This window comes from Rhodamnia argentea, chromosome 5 (genome assembly GCF_020921035.1).
Source record: "Rhodamnia argentea isolate NSW1041297 chromosome 5, ASM2092103v1, whole genome shotgun sequence".
In the NCBI taxonomy this organism is placed as follows: domain Eukaryota; kingdom Viridiplantae; phylum Streptophyta; class Magnoliopsida; order Myrtales; family Myrtaceae; genus Rhodamnia; species Rhodamnia argentea.
The window spans coordinates 2,767,937-2,784,107 of record NC_063154.1 but is presented as its reverse complement, the minus strand read 5'-3'; the positions used below and the strand labels follow the sequence as shown (position 1 = coordinate 2,784,107).

General features: G+C 40.6%; 2 protein-coding genes across 3 annotated transcripts; both read right to left on the bottom strand.

Annotated features, from left to right (window-relative positions):
* Positions 1 to 2,038: 2,038 nt before the first annotated feature.
* LOC115743675 (protein YIPF1 homolog) lies at positions 2,039 to 6,476 on the bottom strand. Its single transcript, XM_030678570.2, has 6 exons — positions 6,219 to 6,476; positions 5,293 to 5,332; positions 5,100 to 5,183; positions 3,979 to 4,144; positions 3,356 to 3,629; positions 2,039 to 2,438 (listed from the first exon to the last, which is right to left on the bottom strand). Exons 1-6 carry the CDS (start codon positions 6,270 to 6,272, stop codon positions 2,247 to 2,249), a joined length of 810 nt encoding a protein of 269 aa, XP_030534430.1. The 5' UTR covers positions 6,273 to 6,476; the 3' UTR covers positions 2,039 to 2,246.
* A 3,513-nt stretch (positions 6,477 to 9,989) lies between these two features.
* LOC115743703 lies at positions 9,990 to 13,847 on the bottom strand. Of its 2 annotated transcripts, XM_048279603.1 has the most exons (9): positions 13,557 to 13,847; positions 13,147 to 13,375; positions 12,695 to 12,914; positions 12,360 to 12,606; positions 12,202 to 12,273; positions 11,547 to 11,813; positions 11,355 to 11,456; positions 10,949 to 11,015; positions 9,990 to 10,607 (listed from the first exon to the last, which is right to left on the bottom strand). In XM_048279603.1, exons 2-7 carry the CDS (start codon positions 13,264 to 13,266, stop codon positions 11,420 to 11,422), a joined length of 963 nt encoding a protein of 320 aa, XP_048135560.1. In that variant the 5' UTR covers positions 13,267 to 13,375; positions 13,557 to 13,847; the 3' UTR covers positions 9,990 to 10,607; positions 10,949 to 11,015; positions 11,355 to 11,419. The 2 variants fall into 2 exon arrangements, 1 of the variants encoding a protein (XP_048135560.1); XR_007198552.1 differs by lacking the exon at positions 9,990 to 10,607 and having other exon boundaries at positions 10,741 to 11,015; positions 11,355 to 11,730; positions 12,202 to 12,606; positions 12,695 to 13,120; positions 13,156 to 13,375.
* Between the last annotated feature and the right edge of the window lie 2,324 nt (positions 13,848 to 16,171).

Below are 16,171 nucleotides of genomic sequence, written 5' to 3'. Positions count from 1 at the left end.
ACGTGTAATGACAGCAGGCCACGTGAGCACAAAAATCTACAGCAAAATGCGAACTCTCTCCTGATTTTCAGAGAGGGGGAAAACAAACAAAAAAAACCCCGCGATCTGTCCCCGCGACCGCGATCGATTTTTAACAGCGAACGGAGAGCAAAAGCAAGTTTAGCGGCAATGTTATATATAGCCGGTAGGGGCTGCTGCGCGGCGTTGCGCGGGCGAGAAACTGGAGGGGAAACATCAACCGTCGAACGAATTTGGTGGGGCTGATTCAGCCCCCGGCTGGATTCGGGATATCCCTCGTTAACGGACTTTCGATCATTGAACCCATCATTTGTTCTTCCCCGTCTGTTATGGGGGGGCGAAGAACTCGAGCCGCCTCAATTCCAAATATTCTTGTTGGATATTATTCGATTATTCTTTTACGTGGTCGTTATTTAAGTTCGATAGATGAAGGCTCCTTCGCTGTTAAGGCGATAATTTACAAAATCATTGCGATCGTATGCATGGATGCGGCGTCCGAATTCGAGCGAAAAAAACGCCCAGGTATAGAAGACCAACTAACTTACGGATTGGATCGTACAAATCGCCTCTTGTTTGTTCTAATTTTTTAATAGGATTGGGTGACGAATCCGAACCGCCTCGGTTCGAAGTATATGTGAGATCATAATCGATTGTGTGTGGTTGCTATTTGCGTTCGATATGTAGATCATTGACTCTTTGCTGTGGGACCATAATCTACGAATTCATTTTGGTTATAGGCATAGATATAGTGCGCGAATTCAAGCAAAAACGTTCAAGTAAAAGACTAACCAACTTAAAAGATTGAATCATGGAATAATTACATCGTCTGTTCTAATATTTGAATAGAATCGGGTGAAGAATTCGAACTGCCTCAATTCAAAAAATACGTGGGATCTTAATCGATTACGTGGTAGATATTTATAGATTAGGACTCTTTGCTGTTAGGAGATAATCTACGAATTCGTTTTAGTTATAGACATGGATATGACGTGCGAATTCAAACGAAAGCATTCCACTGACTTAAAAATAGGATGAAAAAATGACCTCGCCTGTTCTAATATTTGAATAGAATTGGGCGAAAAATCCGAGCTGCCTCAATTCAAAATTTATGTGAGATCTTAATCGCTCGTGTGGCTATAATTTAGCTTTGATTTGTAGATTAGGACTCTTTGCCATTAGGTGATAATCTACGAATTCAAGATGGATATAACGTGCGAATTCGAGCAAAAACGTTCAAGCGAAAGACCAACCAAATTATTACATACTTCAGCAAAACATGAATCTCTATAATTGGGAGTTACCAATTGATTCGAACCCAATCGGTGAATGTTACGGGGCGAGTCGACTCATTTCTCCTCTCGATTTTCAGAACCTCGCGAATTGGAATAACAAGATACTTGTCATTTACCTTATACTCATTGCCTCTCGCGTTTCAACTTCTAACCCCTCGTCGGTTCTGGTCTCAGTTTCTCGACAATCATCACATCAAGATGCGTCGTGTTTGATGGCATACAAAAGAAGTACCCAATGAAACACCATCGATGGAGACAAAACAGAGCCGTGATCCAAAATACAATCAAGTTGCAGTTGACGTAGGACGAACGCCTCTCCTCAGTATTTATACCCAGATAAGTCCAAATTGATAGTAACGAAGTGAATTTTAAAGGGTCGGCCTAGACTTTCCATGAACCCGTGAGGCTTGATATGTCCCTTTGTCAATTAACAAGTTACCACTTACCAACCACGTGGAACACAACGTGTCATCCTCATACCATTGTCACCGCCAGCAAAATACAAACCGGACTTGAAAACCCAGAACAGTTCGCATCCAACGTGTAAAGCTAATCTCACTTGTAAAAGGCAGATCCGTATTTACAAACCTGACTTCCACATGCAATGCACCAGAGTTCAAAAGGGAGTTATCAGGCCGGCCACGTCTCCTTTTCCTTTTTGACAAAACTATCACCCTAATAGCTGATGAGAAACAATGGAAAAATTGCAAGACAAAGCCCCACCTCCGTGGAAGTATTAAAGGTTCGTCCTCAACATTTCATCCTCTCAGACTCAATGCAGCAAGATCGTCGATACAATACAATGCTATTCGTTACATGACCTGTAAACTCAAAGAGACTTGTCGCCAGTTGAGATCCAGTCAGCTATCAAATGTCACAAGAGACAAAAGTCGAAGTAGACGGGATTCGATCCTTGAGAAGTACCTTTCTGGATCATCATGGGAAGAACCAGACCTTGACGAAAATTGCTAGAGCCATTTGCAGTAGAAAGGCAGCTACCACTATGATTGTAAGATCGTTCCCTTCCGTGTATGACCTAAGGTTCAATCCAACAAAGCAAGCCGAGGCCCCACCAACAAGGAGTATGATGATCCAACGGATAGCCTCAACTGGAATCAACAAAAGTAACTGGAAGCAAGAAATATTGCTTGTGTTAGATAACTTAACTAAATGACAAGTTGAATATTCAAATCTACATACTGGCCTAGACAAACCATCAAGGGTCTAGATGTTCAGGCTATGCAGAGGAAATAACATATAGCTATTGTTCTGTAAAAAACTTTAAGCGTGCACCAAAGGCACATAAACCACTTATGTGGTCGGAACAATCACTAAGTCTCATGAAGAAAAAAGGGCACCCAGAGCAGGAAGCTCCCATAATGCGTGGGATCCAAGGAAGGGAGAACGGATCATTTTGGGTCCAAGGTGTGCAGCCTCAACTTGAAATTTTTGCAAGAGGCCATTTCCACAACCCATGACCTCCAGGTTATATGGCGACAACTTTACAGCTGCGCCATGGCTCCCCTTCCTCATTAAGAACATATACAAGTAATGGAATAGGGATGTGGGAAACGGGAAGAATAAATGCAAAGATTCTTAAATAAAATAGAAAGTCAAATAAGAGATATCTTATATACGGAGAACATGTTCTTATCTAAATGAGGCTTTGTTTATTTTGCGAAAAATAATAAGAAAACATTTTCCAAAAAATGATCCCCTATATTGCTTACAAAAATTGACAAAACGATAAATATTCTCATCATCTACGCAAATGTTTAGACACAAAGATTATTTTTAGGAAAAGATTTTCTGCTCACTCATTTTCTGCGAAACAAAAGGAGCCTAAGCTTAAGAAAATCCATCTAGAATATCAAGTGAGTTCCAAAAGGGGTCTAATTATCTATAGCAGTTATTTGAGTCCTAACTTTGGCAAATTGCAGCAAAAATATTACACAAAAATGTAACAAAAGAATAGATACGTTAGAGAAAAGCCGCTGGAAAGATTGATGGATCCTCCATTGAACAGCATATAAATAGACACTTACAGAGCTCGGAATAAAGATGAAGAGCGAGTATCCCCACATGCACCAAAACCTTATGAGGCTGGCATTCGATCCCAGATAATGAAGCAAGAAGTAGAATCCTAGCGGAACCAAAATTGCATAACCATAGATTGACCAAACCGCAAGATTTACATAGCCAACATCAAAGCTCCATGAGGTACTTGCGTCAGAATTCTTTTCCATGAGGTAAGTAGCACAGTTTCCAAGGGCAGCAATCACAAATATCAATGTAGTGGAGATCCAGATAGGCCCATATCTAACCAATATAAGAATTTAACAACCAGCTGTTAGGTACTCATCTAAATGATTCCCAGAATAATCACATATGATGATGGAAGTGAAAGTGTAAAATAGACAGAAGTTTCACTATTCAACAAATCAAGATACTGCACAGCAAATAATTTTCTACAATGCCTAACATATTAGGGCACTACAGCTCCTTTTCTTTTCTACTTGTTTATTCAATGCAAATAGTAGATTGAACAACATTAATCTGTTTCTACAGAAAATTGGCACTCTCCCCACCAACAAAAGGACCAAAAGGCACAACAAAGGAATTAATGAAAAATTAAAGATAAGATAAACAACAAATGGGAAGGTCTTACAGATCTGGATTTGCATCGATCTTGCTGGAAAAATCCCCACCAGTTGGAAACAACGAACCCAGCAATCTGTTTAACACTATATCTGTATCAACATTGAAATATTGTGTATAGGATGAGATGCTAAAGACTCCTCTCCAGTTGCTTGCAGGTTGTTGTTCAAATGTCTCTGCAAGAATAGTTGAGAAGACACTGCTAATATCAGCTGTCGGTAAAACGAAAACTCATTACTAATATCAAAAAGAAATCATAGCAGCGAAGTTAATACATATTTGTTCAACCCATAGCTAGACAAACATTCTGGCAGTAACCAGAGGATGCCAAATTGATGGAACCTGGACACGAAAAGGCAAATTGCAAGATAAAGCCTTTGCTCTATTATGATAGGATGAATACCAACCCAATCCCACACACTTTCCTTCTCATCAAGAAGACGAGACTGAACAAACATGGGTCAATGAAAAGTAGCTCCCAGGAACTGAGGTCATGTTGCATGCACCATGGACCTTAAACACAAAGTAGAAAACTGTGACATCAACCTTTTCTTCCTTTTTCTCATGCGAACCTAAGCTGTATCTTACGTACAAAATGATACTGTAAATAGCGAGAGAAGCTAAGGAGACAAGGACGGAAAAACCTGGATAAGGATCAACCTATCACATTTGCACAGCAGATACAGAGAATTTGCATTTACTCATTTGACAGGAATTACCATTATGCTACAGAGCAACTGATTTATGCCACACTAGATGAGTGATGCGAAGAGAAATCTAACACTATTGACTTTATTTTTGTTCAATGGCCTCTAATGGGTCAATTAAGAATAAGAAAATAATGATGGAGTTCACAATTGGCATTCTTCAAGTCAGACTGACGAAAAGATTGTTATGATATTGATAATCATAATCTACTAACCATGGTAAAAACTATGTAAGTCTATATTCAATGTTTGCATAATCGATTTAACTTTAGCAAACAGTTCGGAGGAATGGTGTGACTAACTCATCTCATATCCACATCCAAAGTTAAAACAATCAAACCTCATATCTGTAAGAAAGGTAAATGCTTGTATTCTCCGACCATTTGGATGTTACAATACAATAATATTGATAGCCTCGCCATACCACTTGGTCCTGCAAGAGATTGATAGCCACGCCCTCTGTCTCCTCCATTGTTCGGAGGAAAAGTCTGCATATTTGCTTCTGGTCCTGCAAAATGATCACAACAGAACAACAAATAATATCAGTGTGAGACTGTCATGAGTAGAATAGATGACATTTGCTTGGCTCAAAGGATTTGAGTATTAAAATCTCATACCTTCATAGTTAGTGGAACTTTTTCCATCATCAACAACAGCCTGCATATTGTAGGTTAATAAAAAAGTGAAGAAGAGGGTTAAGATCAAAAGGGTAAAGATCACAAATCCAAAGAAAGAAGAATAAACAGATTAAGCAACAGCACACAAAGAATAGAGTCTGTTTTGACAAGATATGGAGAAGGTGAGACAATGTCATGCAAACAAAGCCACAAGGGTTTCCCCCATAAATAACAGGCCAACCTGTAGAGCCGCTGGAATGAACTCTACAAATTTGTCAGGACGAGCAAATGAAATCATCACGAGTTCATTTATCCTCATAACATCCTGAATTGGAATTATCCTATCTCACGGACAAAATGCAAATGGGACCAGAGAAAGATACAAACCAATCAATTTATCCTACCAGAGCAAATGTACTTCATGTGGATCAGATAAACTAACTAAAAGCAGTTGTTCTTGCAATCTACCCGAAAGCCATTCATGGTACACTCATCAAAGGCCATTTCTTTTATGAACCAAAGTAAACAGCTGCAAGGTACCGTACCTTCTAAAGCAGATTGAGAAGCAATAACGACAGCAATTCACCATAGATTCCCATTGAGTCCAATTGATTGAAGATTCAGTACGGACACCACAACGACAGAAAAGCAAAAGATCTTCCTATATTTCGCCACCACACGAACTTACATTGCCAGTGTGAGGGCTCTAACTAGTTTATTCCTATTTCAGCCAAGAGAGTAAGAACCCACTCTTTCCTTGCTTAAAAGAAACCGAACAAAAGAAGCATACACTACTTCCGTCTTCATCCGCAAGAGAAAATAGGCAATAGCCAGCAAGCAAGATCACGCGCACGAGGACTACATTCACTGATTAATTTCATCAATAAAGCAAATGAGGAGAGAACCAGAGTAAAAGGAGACCGTACAGGGACGGAGCCCAGCAGGTGGCTGGTGGGGAGGCCGGTGTAGGAATCTTCCATGCGAGGAAGAGGCAGCTGCGAGAAGATCGACAAAGAAGAGTCTGCTTTGCGTGACTAATTCGTTCGATCAGGTAAAGAAGAGAGTCATCGTGCGATGAATGATGGAGATTTGGGGATTTTTCCAATCGTTTCTGAAAGAACGAGCCCTAGAACTTAGTTCCGAAGCAACGATGACTCCGAGAGAGAGACAGAGCGACAGCGAGAGCGAGAGCGTGAGCGTGTGACTGGACCGGCGCGGGAAGAGGGGATGAGTCGACGGTCCGGACCGGTTTAAACTGCTCGACCGAACCGGAATGGAGCCTGCCTAAACCCAAACCGGAGATGGAAGTTTTAATCGAACCGTACGCCATTGGGCTTAAGAAGGACCTGTGTTGTAGGCAGACCCGTCAAACAGATGGGTTGGCCGGCTCGTAAATAATCCGACCGAAATTGATCCAACTAACTCGTTTTCACCAACTTCCATGTAATACTAATTTAGTGACACATTTTGACCAAAAAACAAAATTAATGACACATCCAACATCGAAAAACTCACACCCAAATATCGAAAAACTCATACCCAAACCGAGATAAACATAGAGTGAGCAAGCATAAAATCAAGTGAGCTGACTAGGTGAGAGAGAGTGAAGAGAGAAGGATTCATAGAAGTGGGTTAGGTTTACGTAAATTCCGAACCCATTTAACACTTATATTATTTTTTATTTTAACATTCTAAACCCATTTATAACTCATTACTAAATATAACTGGCTTTTATAAGAATCCAACTCATCAAATTTAGATTAAGCAATGTAGTTATGACTCATTTTGATAGGTCGATTGTAAGCCCGATGCTAATATTGCAAGCGAATTTTGGGGATCCACGCTTTTTATTTGGATCCCGGAAAGAGAAAAATCAAATTGATTAGAAAGTTTATTTATAGGGTAAAACAAAAATTTTGAAATTAATTGTTTAAACAATCAAAATAAATTTAAAAATAATTAAAGAAAGAAGATCTATTTCGCTCCACTATCGTCTCCCATCTCTAATTCCCATCGATTCATAGGAATTTGTATCCTTTACCGTAGACCGTACTTCAATATGTCTCTCGAAATATCTCAACTATGGATACATATCTCTTTGAAATAAATTAATGTCTAAGAACTTGTTGAGGTATTTAACAGAGAATCCTCGTCTCATCCTCTCCCAGTCACCACCTCACCAGACTTACCCAACATGTTGATAGTTAAGTGATTTTGCAAATGAAAATGTTGGCGAGGACGTGCTTTGGATTTCACCGACACATTCAAGTTCATTAAGTAAGAGAGAGAGAGAGAGTAAACCTCTCGAGATTGGCGCATTGATTGGGACGTTAGAATTCAAGAATCACTCGTTTCAACCATTTGAAATCTCACCAACCGCGTGCAGATTGTTATGTATCTAAGCAGTTAGAATGTTCGTACTCATGCATCTTTATTGTTTAGAATAAAAAAAAATGAAGGAGCAATAAAGAAAAACGATAAAAAAAAAAAATTTGTCTTCTTTTTTCCCATTCTACATGGTTAGAGGCAAAATCTTACTGCATGGCCAGCCTTGTGATGCTTTTGGGCGATGAGAAGTGAGCTGTAACGTGGAACAAATCGCTCTTTGGACAGATCAGCCATATGATCACTTTTCATATTGCTACAACCTAGAGTTGGCCTTTTCAGCTTCCTCAGATCTATCTCCCCCAATAATAAAGTCTCTCACATAATAATAATGATGATGAAAATAACAATAAACATTTTTCTTGTAAGTTCGTCCTGTAAATTATGTGATGAGCAGAGTACAATCGCACTGCAAAATTATTGAAAAATTCGTTATGTTTGCGGTAGGATGCGAAGCCCTTCACGAGTTTGATGATCCATCGGCAAAACTCGTGCGCGGTGCTTGCACACAATCAAAGATGAAAATTGATTATATAATAGTCTTTGGGTGACTATTATGTTAACGGTTTTGTTTTTTTTTTTTTTTGCTACAAAAGAACAGATAACAATTAACTAAAAGTTGATGTGGGGTTTACTCTATAAGAATTTGTGGCTCACAACATACTGTTGTTATTCTCACAATCACCCGAAGACCGTTATGCTGGCAAAGCCCAATAAATATTTATACATATATGCATGTATGTGTATTATTTTTGGATGTTCAGCTCTTTTCAATGTGACCATAGTGATGATCACAGCATTGTTTGGACGCCAAAAATAAATAAGTGAAAGGGCTAAGAAGGAAATGTCGAAAAAATTTGGTCATTTGCAGAGGGAAATGCGAGTATTGACTCAACATGAGGATCCGCCGCTCGCAAACTATCGAATCTAGGTGCTCGTGTATGAAGGGCCCGGAACATATTCACCTAGAAATCGGTCACTCTTAATATTAGAGTTCTACACTATTTTCTTTAGATGATAATGTCATGGCTCCTCTCTCCTTTAACATTAATGCGCATATTATTATCTTTTCCTTTTCACTCTCTTCGTTATTTTATTGTTTCATTTGTAATTACTCATTTAACAAACATTTTTGTTTTTGTTTTTTTTTTGGTTTTTATCTTTTGTATGCAAAGTTTATACATGAGAAATAATATATCGTAACAAGGAAATGTACTCGAGGTACAAAATACTTCCACAAGATATGAGTAGTATGAAGTAGCATTCAACATTCATCTGCACATTAATTTCTCCATAAGTGTAAACCTGTATATTAAATAAACTTAGTTGTCCTTTTATTACATTTTATAGAAAAGCCTGCGTGATACGTGGTCCTACTACGCCTTGTACAAATGAAAATCCTTATGATCGAGTAAAATTCGTTTTGCATCTCTATAGTGAGTTCTTTATGAGTGACCTTTACCTTTTAAATTTTGCATTTTCATTTACATGCGACGCTTGGCATTTGATACTCGTTGGTGTCAAAAATTTAAAATTATATGATATATTGGGTATTAAGACGTTTAGGTTTTTTTTTTTTACAACTTATATGTCACGCTTGTCCTTCCGGTCAATTTTTGTCGAAAGCCGATAACGTGACGGGACTAAATTGGCTTCCGTGCAATCGGATTAGAATTAATTGGATAATTTTTCACGACAATCTTTACAATGGAGAATGTTATCAGAACGAGGATGATGACAAATTTAGTGGCGTCATTCCCCTCTTGAAATCTTCCTAGGAATTGCGAAAAACCTAAACACCATCCTGGATCTTTGAAATGGATAACCAATTTACTAACCCTAATTCTACCCAACACGCATATACCGAGTCTTTCGCGCACCAATTATTAAAGGTTAACGCCACGTCGCTTGATTACTAGGTTTAATTATGCCTTATATGCATGTTGCTTCCTTGTAAAGGTACTCCTTTAGATCAAAATACTCTTTACGTTTGAGCAAATATAGCGCAAACACCCACAAGCCCCTCACATCCTCCTTTGGCATGCCGCCGGCACCAACCTTGACAACCTGCCGCCGTCGCCTTCTCGAAACCGTCACACTCAGAACACTGTTTGATGTGGTTTTGCTGGTGCAAGGAGGAGGGCAGTTTGTTCACACTGTGCATAAACATGTTAAACTCTGCAAAATTTAAATTCTGATAGCTTCGCCTATGAAAAAACACTGGAAAAAGGAGGCGAATGACATAAAAACCTACGGACCAACACAAGATCCTAAAAGAAGCAACCAAAAGGCTTATCATCTTCATTAAGACAGATCAAGATTTCATTGCTCAGCGAGCATCTCCCAGATCGCGCTATTCTGGATTGATTCTGGTTCCCTCAGTTACTAATCTAAGCTTGACTTGAACCTGTCTTTGGACGTGCCGTCTGGGGAAGGACGAGTCCGCGATTCAGGTTTGCAGGCACGTCTTGAGCTTGGGGAGACGATGCTTGGTCTCCGAAACTGCGGGGTTGATACTTGTCTCTAATTGGGCGAGTTAGCATTCGCCGCGTTGGACTGCGAAGAAGTACCCGTGTCACTTATGTTTACACCCTTTGCCGTGTCGTGCGTGATGGATACACCAATGAGGTGGGGCGGCGCTTTATCTCCGCCTGATGGAGGCGTATCAATGGGGGAACATGGCAAGCAGAGAGGCACAGTTCCTTGGTATCTCTCGGCTTGGGTAGAACTTGAGCAGCCTCCTGTGTTGGGATGTTTGGAACATGCCAAAGGACTCGGAGATGGAGTATTGTTGAGCATATTGACTGTTCCTTCACAAGTCGAAGCAGACTGACATCCGGTCCCAGTTCCGATGGAGTTGGGCGTGCCCTGCATACCATCCGGTGTTCCATGAGGCGACCTTTCCCTCCTCTCGATCCTTTGTCTTGCCGCTTTAAAGTTCCATGTCCCGAGGAAATTCATGTATGGATAAGAATTACTTCTTAATGTGATAGAATAGAAACAGAATTCAAGCAGGATATATCAAGAAGAATGCAATCAGTCATTGGTTTTTTTGGTTATTTGGCAGAAGCATCAATGTGCTAATAGGTAAATGATGTTATGATGCCAAAGCACAGTATCCTAAGGGAAGAAAATCAGAATGTCCTTGATCAAAGGATGCTTGATTCGCATCAGGAGGAGCGAAATACCGCTTCGGTTTATGTACATACAAAGAATGTTATCGGTCTATACAAAGATCTATTGAAAGAATAGCCACAAGTGTGCCACTCACCTGATTTCGGGCTATAAGGGTTCCAGCAACCTTCGCAGTTGCATTCATCGGAACATCCAACCTTGGCCTTGTAGCAGGAAAAATATAGTGTCCGTTAAGATTGTTGTAGAACTATTGAAAAATCCGTGTGATGCACCAGTTCAGAAATCGATTGCCTTGAGAGTTTGTCTTACCACCGTCATGTTATGAACCCACTTAAAATAGGCGACATCCCATTCATATGATGTTAATCTAGATCAGTTCATATTTTTCGGGCAGAAATCAATAGCTTAAACAGGTTTTACTGAGTAATGTAATAGTTCGTTCTGATTAATAGACCAAATCATCTAAAACAGCTAGCTCCAAATGTTTCAATGTACGAATTGATTATCGAATCTCTTTTTGATAGATTAAATTAGCGGCAAACCTGAAAGCAATCGCAGTATTTTTTCACGCAATGAGACTTCCTGCAATTACATCCGCGTATGTGCCTCACAGATGATGGGGACGCCTCGCTCCCACCGCCTTCCTGTTGAATTGCCACTCAAATTCAGATTTCCCTCCATACACTCATTGACTAAAACCGAGATAAAAACTTCGCGGATAGAAGGATGGTTACCGCTTTATCCAGAAGAGAGTTGTTGCCATTCTGAACAACCTTTCGAGCGAATGCAAGAGGATTGCGGGATTCAATCTGCTTCCGTGTTTCAAGAACCGTGTCCTCAAAGTCATAGCTGTTGTAGCAATCTTCGCACGTACAAGAGTCGATACAGTATACTCCTGCCGCAAAGCATTCACAGTATCTGCCAACATGAAAGTTTCAACATTATCTTTCCAACAAGGCAACGCGTCCTCTATCTTTCGGCCAGGAAAAACGACCGGAGAACTTTCAGTTAAGCACAGAAATCTGTAGGAACCTGCTCATCGTTCCGATCAAGGCCATAAACGAAAACAGCGAATTAGCTTTCTATGTTAGATATATTGTATATATTAGGTTTAGGGTTTTTCCCTTTAGTGTATGTATTTACGTTTATACCCTTCCTCGTATGTATATTTATATCGGCCTTGTGCCTAATTGTAATTAATCATTCCATTATCTATTCCTCTAGATCTAACATCTATATCCAAGTAGACAGGCTGTTCCAATGGTCTGGAACTGCATAACACAGCAACTACCATCACTCGGCACGCCCAAAATCAAAACTTTTGATGCACGAAAACAGGACAGAACAATAAGTACAAAAAAAAACCCAGCAAACCACAGTACTGCTTACAGTTTCAAGCATTTGGATCTCCTGCAATTGCATCGTTTGCAGCTGCCATTCTTTATGGCTTCTGCTTTCCTCCTAGATCAAACCAAGAATAAATGAATGAAACTAGTTCAGCAACTAGTAAGTATGTCATTGTGGTGTACAAACAGTCATATTTATACTTGCTCCCCCTTCTAGGAGTGACCGAGTTTGGTTCTGCAATCCTCTCTTGATCTTGTGATGTAGAACCGTTTTCGCCGCTCAAACTTTTCTGATTGTAAATCGCTCCATCTCCATTTTGACCATAGACAACAAGATCGGAGACTTCCCCGGTTGGACTGCTGAAAACAAAGCTACTTTTCCAGTACTCTGGCATCTGAATCAGCTTCTCCTGATCACATGGGTACTGGAGTGGCATGTTGCTTGCATCTGAATCCATGGAAATCGATATGTCAAAGCTACGAAGTAACAAGACGTGCGGCGACTCATAGTAATCAGGTTGGCCATTTAGACTAACTGATGATTTGTTGCCAACTGCTGGATTCTTGCGGTCCGCCATTGCTCAAAAGCGAATGGCCCAAGTTCGAGAGGCTAGGAGGAGGTACTCCCCAACTATACCCGGCATGATTGTGGCTTGCGTAGGAATCATGGCTCCCAGGAATGTAACTGTGGCAGGGAATTTCAACATCGAAGTTGAGATGCCGGCGAGTAGCACCGTGGTGTGGTTGCGCTTCCTGCATTGATAATCGCTTATCCTAGCACATGAATTCTCTGACGAGAGATGATTAAAACCAAGTCATAATCATCAAAGGTAATTTTTTTTCCCCAAATTCGAGATTTCAATACTGATCAAGAATTAAATACGACGGAATCAGTCAATAACATCAAGCCTGACGGTGTATTGCTACTGTCGCGAAACAACACTATGAAAAACCGCAGATACCTGGTTGTGCAAAAAACTTGCTTGATGATGCCGACATGGGTATACGTCAGGAGAGATATTAAATGCCTGAACAACATTATGAGGACCGAAGTGATGCTCTTCAGTAGTTTGTTCTGCCCATGTCGAACCTGACAGCGGTTCGCCATCACCAACCACCGGGGCCGCTTGCTTGGGGCCAGGATCGCCGGCTTGCAAGCTAGACTCTACGGAATTCGAAGGACAAAGATTGCTGAAGCAACCGAAGAAGGGGGATTCCTGCAGACACCAAAAACCATTCAAGAAGGCATCCAACGACTCGAGAATTAGGCTGGTTGATCACCCGCAGAGGAAGAAGAACGCAAAGCCCGAGTCAGATAACGTCCGAGCAGACTAAAACCCGAGAAGAACCAACCCAAAGAGATAATCAGAATGATAGAAGTGGAATTTAAACCAAAACCTGGTGCTGAGGGGCTGCCGAATATCCACCGCGGCAGCGGCGGCAGTCGTCCTCCTCCTTCTCGGGAGCGTCCATGTGAAGTGAAGCCAGCAAATTTGCCAAAAGAACAGGGCCGAGGCAACAAAAAGGTTTAAAAAAAAAAAAAAGAAGAAGCCAGAAGTGACAGACGATGAAGATAAAGGATGAGATGGGATTTTGCGGATTTGGAGTGGAGATAGAATCTTCCGTTCTGTTTCTCGTAAGTTGTTCATGAGATGAGATATCTGCGGATATTTGTGGAGATAGGCTCTCCCGTTTTCAAATCCGATCGCGAGCGAGCGGGAAGGGGACGTCACCTCTCGGGTCTTTGCTTCCGCGAATTGGGCCTCCCGCCGAAAAGCTTATTAGCTTATACTGAGCCCATCATTTGGGCCTCAGGCCCATTTTATGGAATGCGAGCAGTCGTACACGCCCTTTTTAGCCCATTTTCAAGGTATTACCTTGGTCAACATTTGGTCAAATACTGGTTATAATTGGATCATATAAAATTGGATCATGCCTTTCGTTGAGCCCCTCCTCTTATGCATCTTTTCATTGTCGAGTTCGAACTCGCCAATGCTCTGTTGGATGCGCTCGCGAACCTAATCGAGCTTCCATATTTTTTCTTATAAAGAATATGTTCTAATTGCAGAGTAGTCAAGGAAGTCGTTAAAATCATGTATCTAACCCCCCAATACACGTATATGTAGGGAAAGGGTTCGAGCTTATTAAACTGGAGCTCGAGTTCTCGGCCTAATTATGCGATGAGCACTTGAGATTGCAAAGGGAGTGAGTTATATAACTCGTGGATCAGTTTCAGCACCAGATCAATCTTTCATTCTTGATATACGTTTGTTTTTGTCTTCTTCCCAATTAGCATATTGCGGGTGAGGATGCAATTGTGAAAGAGGTGGGAATACTTCGGCTAAAACGAACCCTGGCTTCCATCACCTTGGGCCTTACATGTTTTTTTTTTTTTTTTTTGTCTAGTTCTATCCTATCTTATTCCACTATGCAAGTCATATTGTGTGGGCTATATACTGTGCATAGGTTGTGAAACCCTGCTCCATCCTCACCCGTCCCTACCTCACTTCCCCCTGAAGATAAGGATTCGAACCTCCCACCTCCATCTTCCCAAATGAGAAGAGCTGCCACTGGGGCAATCCCTCAATGGTTAGCCTTACATGTTCTCACTTGGACAGATATCGTGGTGCTAGCTTGGCTCCCGCAGCGGAAATAGCTTGCCAAACAAATATTCTATTGATTGACATGCAATATGAGGACACAGGAGGTCCGGTAGTGTTCAGACCGGCTTTTTAGACACCTTGACCAATTCACCTCATCGGACGATCTTAAGAACGCGCTCCCCTATATCAGCATAATGCATTCTAAGATTTTGTTCCAAATTTGCTCAAAATGACGCTTGAACCCAAAATTCGCTATTGGCGAGGACGTGCTTGGTGTTTCACGGGGCACAATTTTTTTTTAGCAAATTCAAAAGCTCATTAGAAAGAGATAAAAAAAAAAAAAAGCAACCTCTCGAGAGGTTAACGTAGTTTCTTTGATAAAAAAAAAAAAACGGTTAGCATAGTTGGTTGGGATATTAGAATTCAAACAATCACTCATTTCACCGTTCAAATCTCACCAGCTACGTGCAAATTACTATGCCTCTAAATAGTTAAATTTCGATACTCATGCCTCTCGTTTGTATAAAATGGATAAAAAAAATTTTGTCTTCTTTTTCCCCCCTTCCAGATGGTAAGAGGCAAAACGCACCGCATGGCCTGGCCAGCTTTGTGACGATGCTTTTGGTGGATGAGAGTGAGTTGTCACGTGGAATAAATCCGTCTTCACACACATCAGCCAGACGATCACTCTCCATTTTGCTACAACCTAGATTTCGCCTTTTTAGGATTTTAATGATCTGTCTCCTCCGGCAAGAAAATCTCTTGCGTGATAATAATAATAACAACAACAATAAAAATAATAAAATCGTGTTGTGAGCATAAGATAACCGCACTGCATAAACAAAGAAAAACTCGTTATATTTGCAGCGGGATGCGAAACACGTTGCGAGCTTGATAACTCGTCAAGCAAATCAAACTGTTCACGCATGCGCAGACATATATTCTTACGCGCACATATGCGCATGTTTTATTTTTCGGATGTCCATGTAATAAGTAATCGGATGTTTTTGAATTTGACTACAGTGACAATTACAGCGTTGCTTGGACGCGCTAAAAAATAAAATAAATTAATGAAAGGGCTAAAAAAAGGAAAATGGCCGACAAAGGAATTGCCATTTGCGCGGGGGCGGGGGAGGGGGAGGGAATGGTTGAGGCTGAGCAATGAGTGGGGGAAGATTCCGTGACGTATGGATGACGTGTGAAAGTGGGAGCAGCTATTCGGTGAATAATTTTTGTTACGTCAGCAAGTGGCAGCCTTATATTTTTATTCTCAGTTGACATTTTAGGTTGCAATTTTTTTTTTTTTTTTGGAAATGTCAAAGTTTGAAAAGAAGGTTTTCTTGACTTCCACAAAAAAAAAAAAGAGTCAAAGGACTCTTGACTATGCTCATCTGTACAATGTGATTCAGA

What these genes read in the sequence shown, in the direction of transcription:
- LOC115743675 (XM_030678570.2), bottom strand. Translation starts at nt 6,272, where the DNA reads ATGGAAGATTCCTACACCGGCCTCCCCACCAGCCACCTGCTGGGCTCC. An exon ending in ACCTGCTGGGCTCCGTCCCT is followed by an intron (nt 5,333 to 6,218) that starts GTACGGTCTCCT and finishes TACAATATGCAG; the next exon opens with GCTGTTGTTGATGATGGAAA. An exon ending in TCATCTTTATTCCGAGCTCT is followed by an intron (nt 2,439 to 3,355) that starts GTAAGTGTCTAT and finishes TCTTGCTTCCAG; the next exon opens with TTACTTTTGTTGATTCCAGT.
- LOC115743703 (XM_048279603.1), bottom strand. Translation starts at nt 13,266, where the DNA reads ATGGCGAACCGCTGTCAGGTTCGACATGGGCAGAACAAACTACTGAAG. An exon ending in CGTATACCCATGTCGGCATC is followed by an intron (nt 12,915 to 13,146) that starts ATCAAGCAAGTT and finishes CGATTATCAATG; the next exon opens with CAGGAAGCGCAACCACACCA. An exon ending in ACTCCTAGAAGGGGGAGCAA is followed by an intron (nt 12,274 to 12,359) that starts GTATAAATATGA and finishes GGTTTGATCTAG; the next exon opens with GAGGAAAGCAGAAGCCATAA.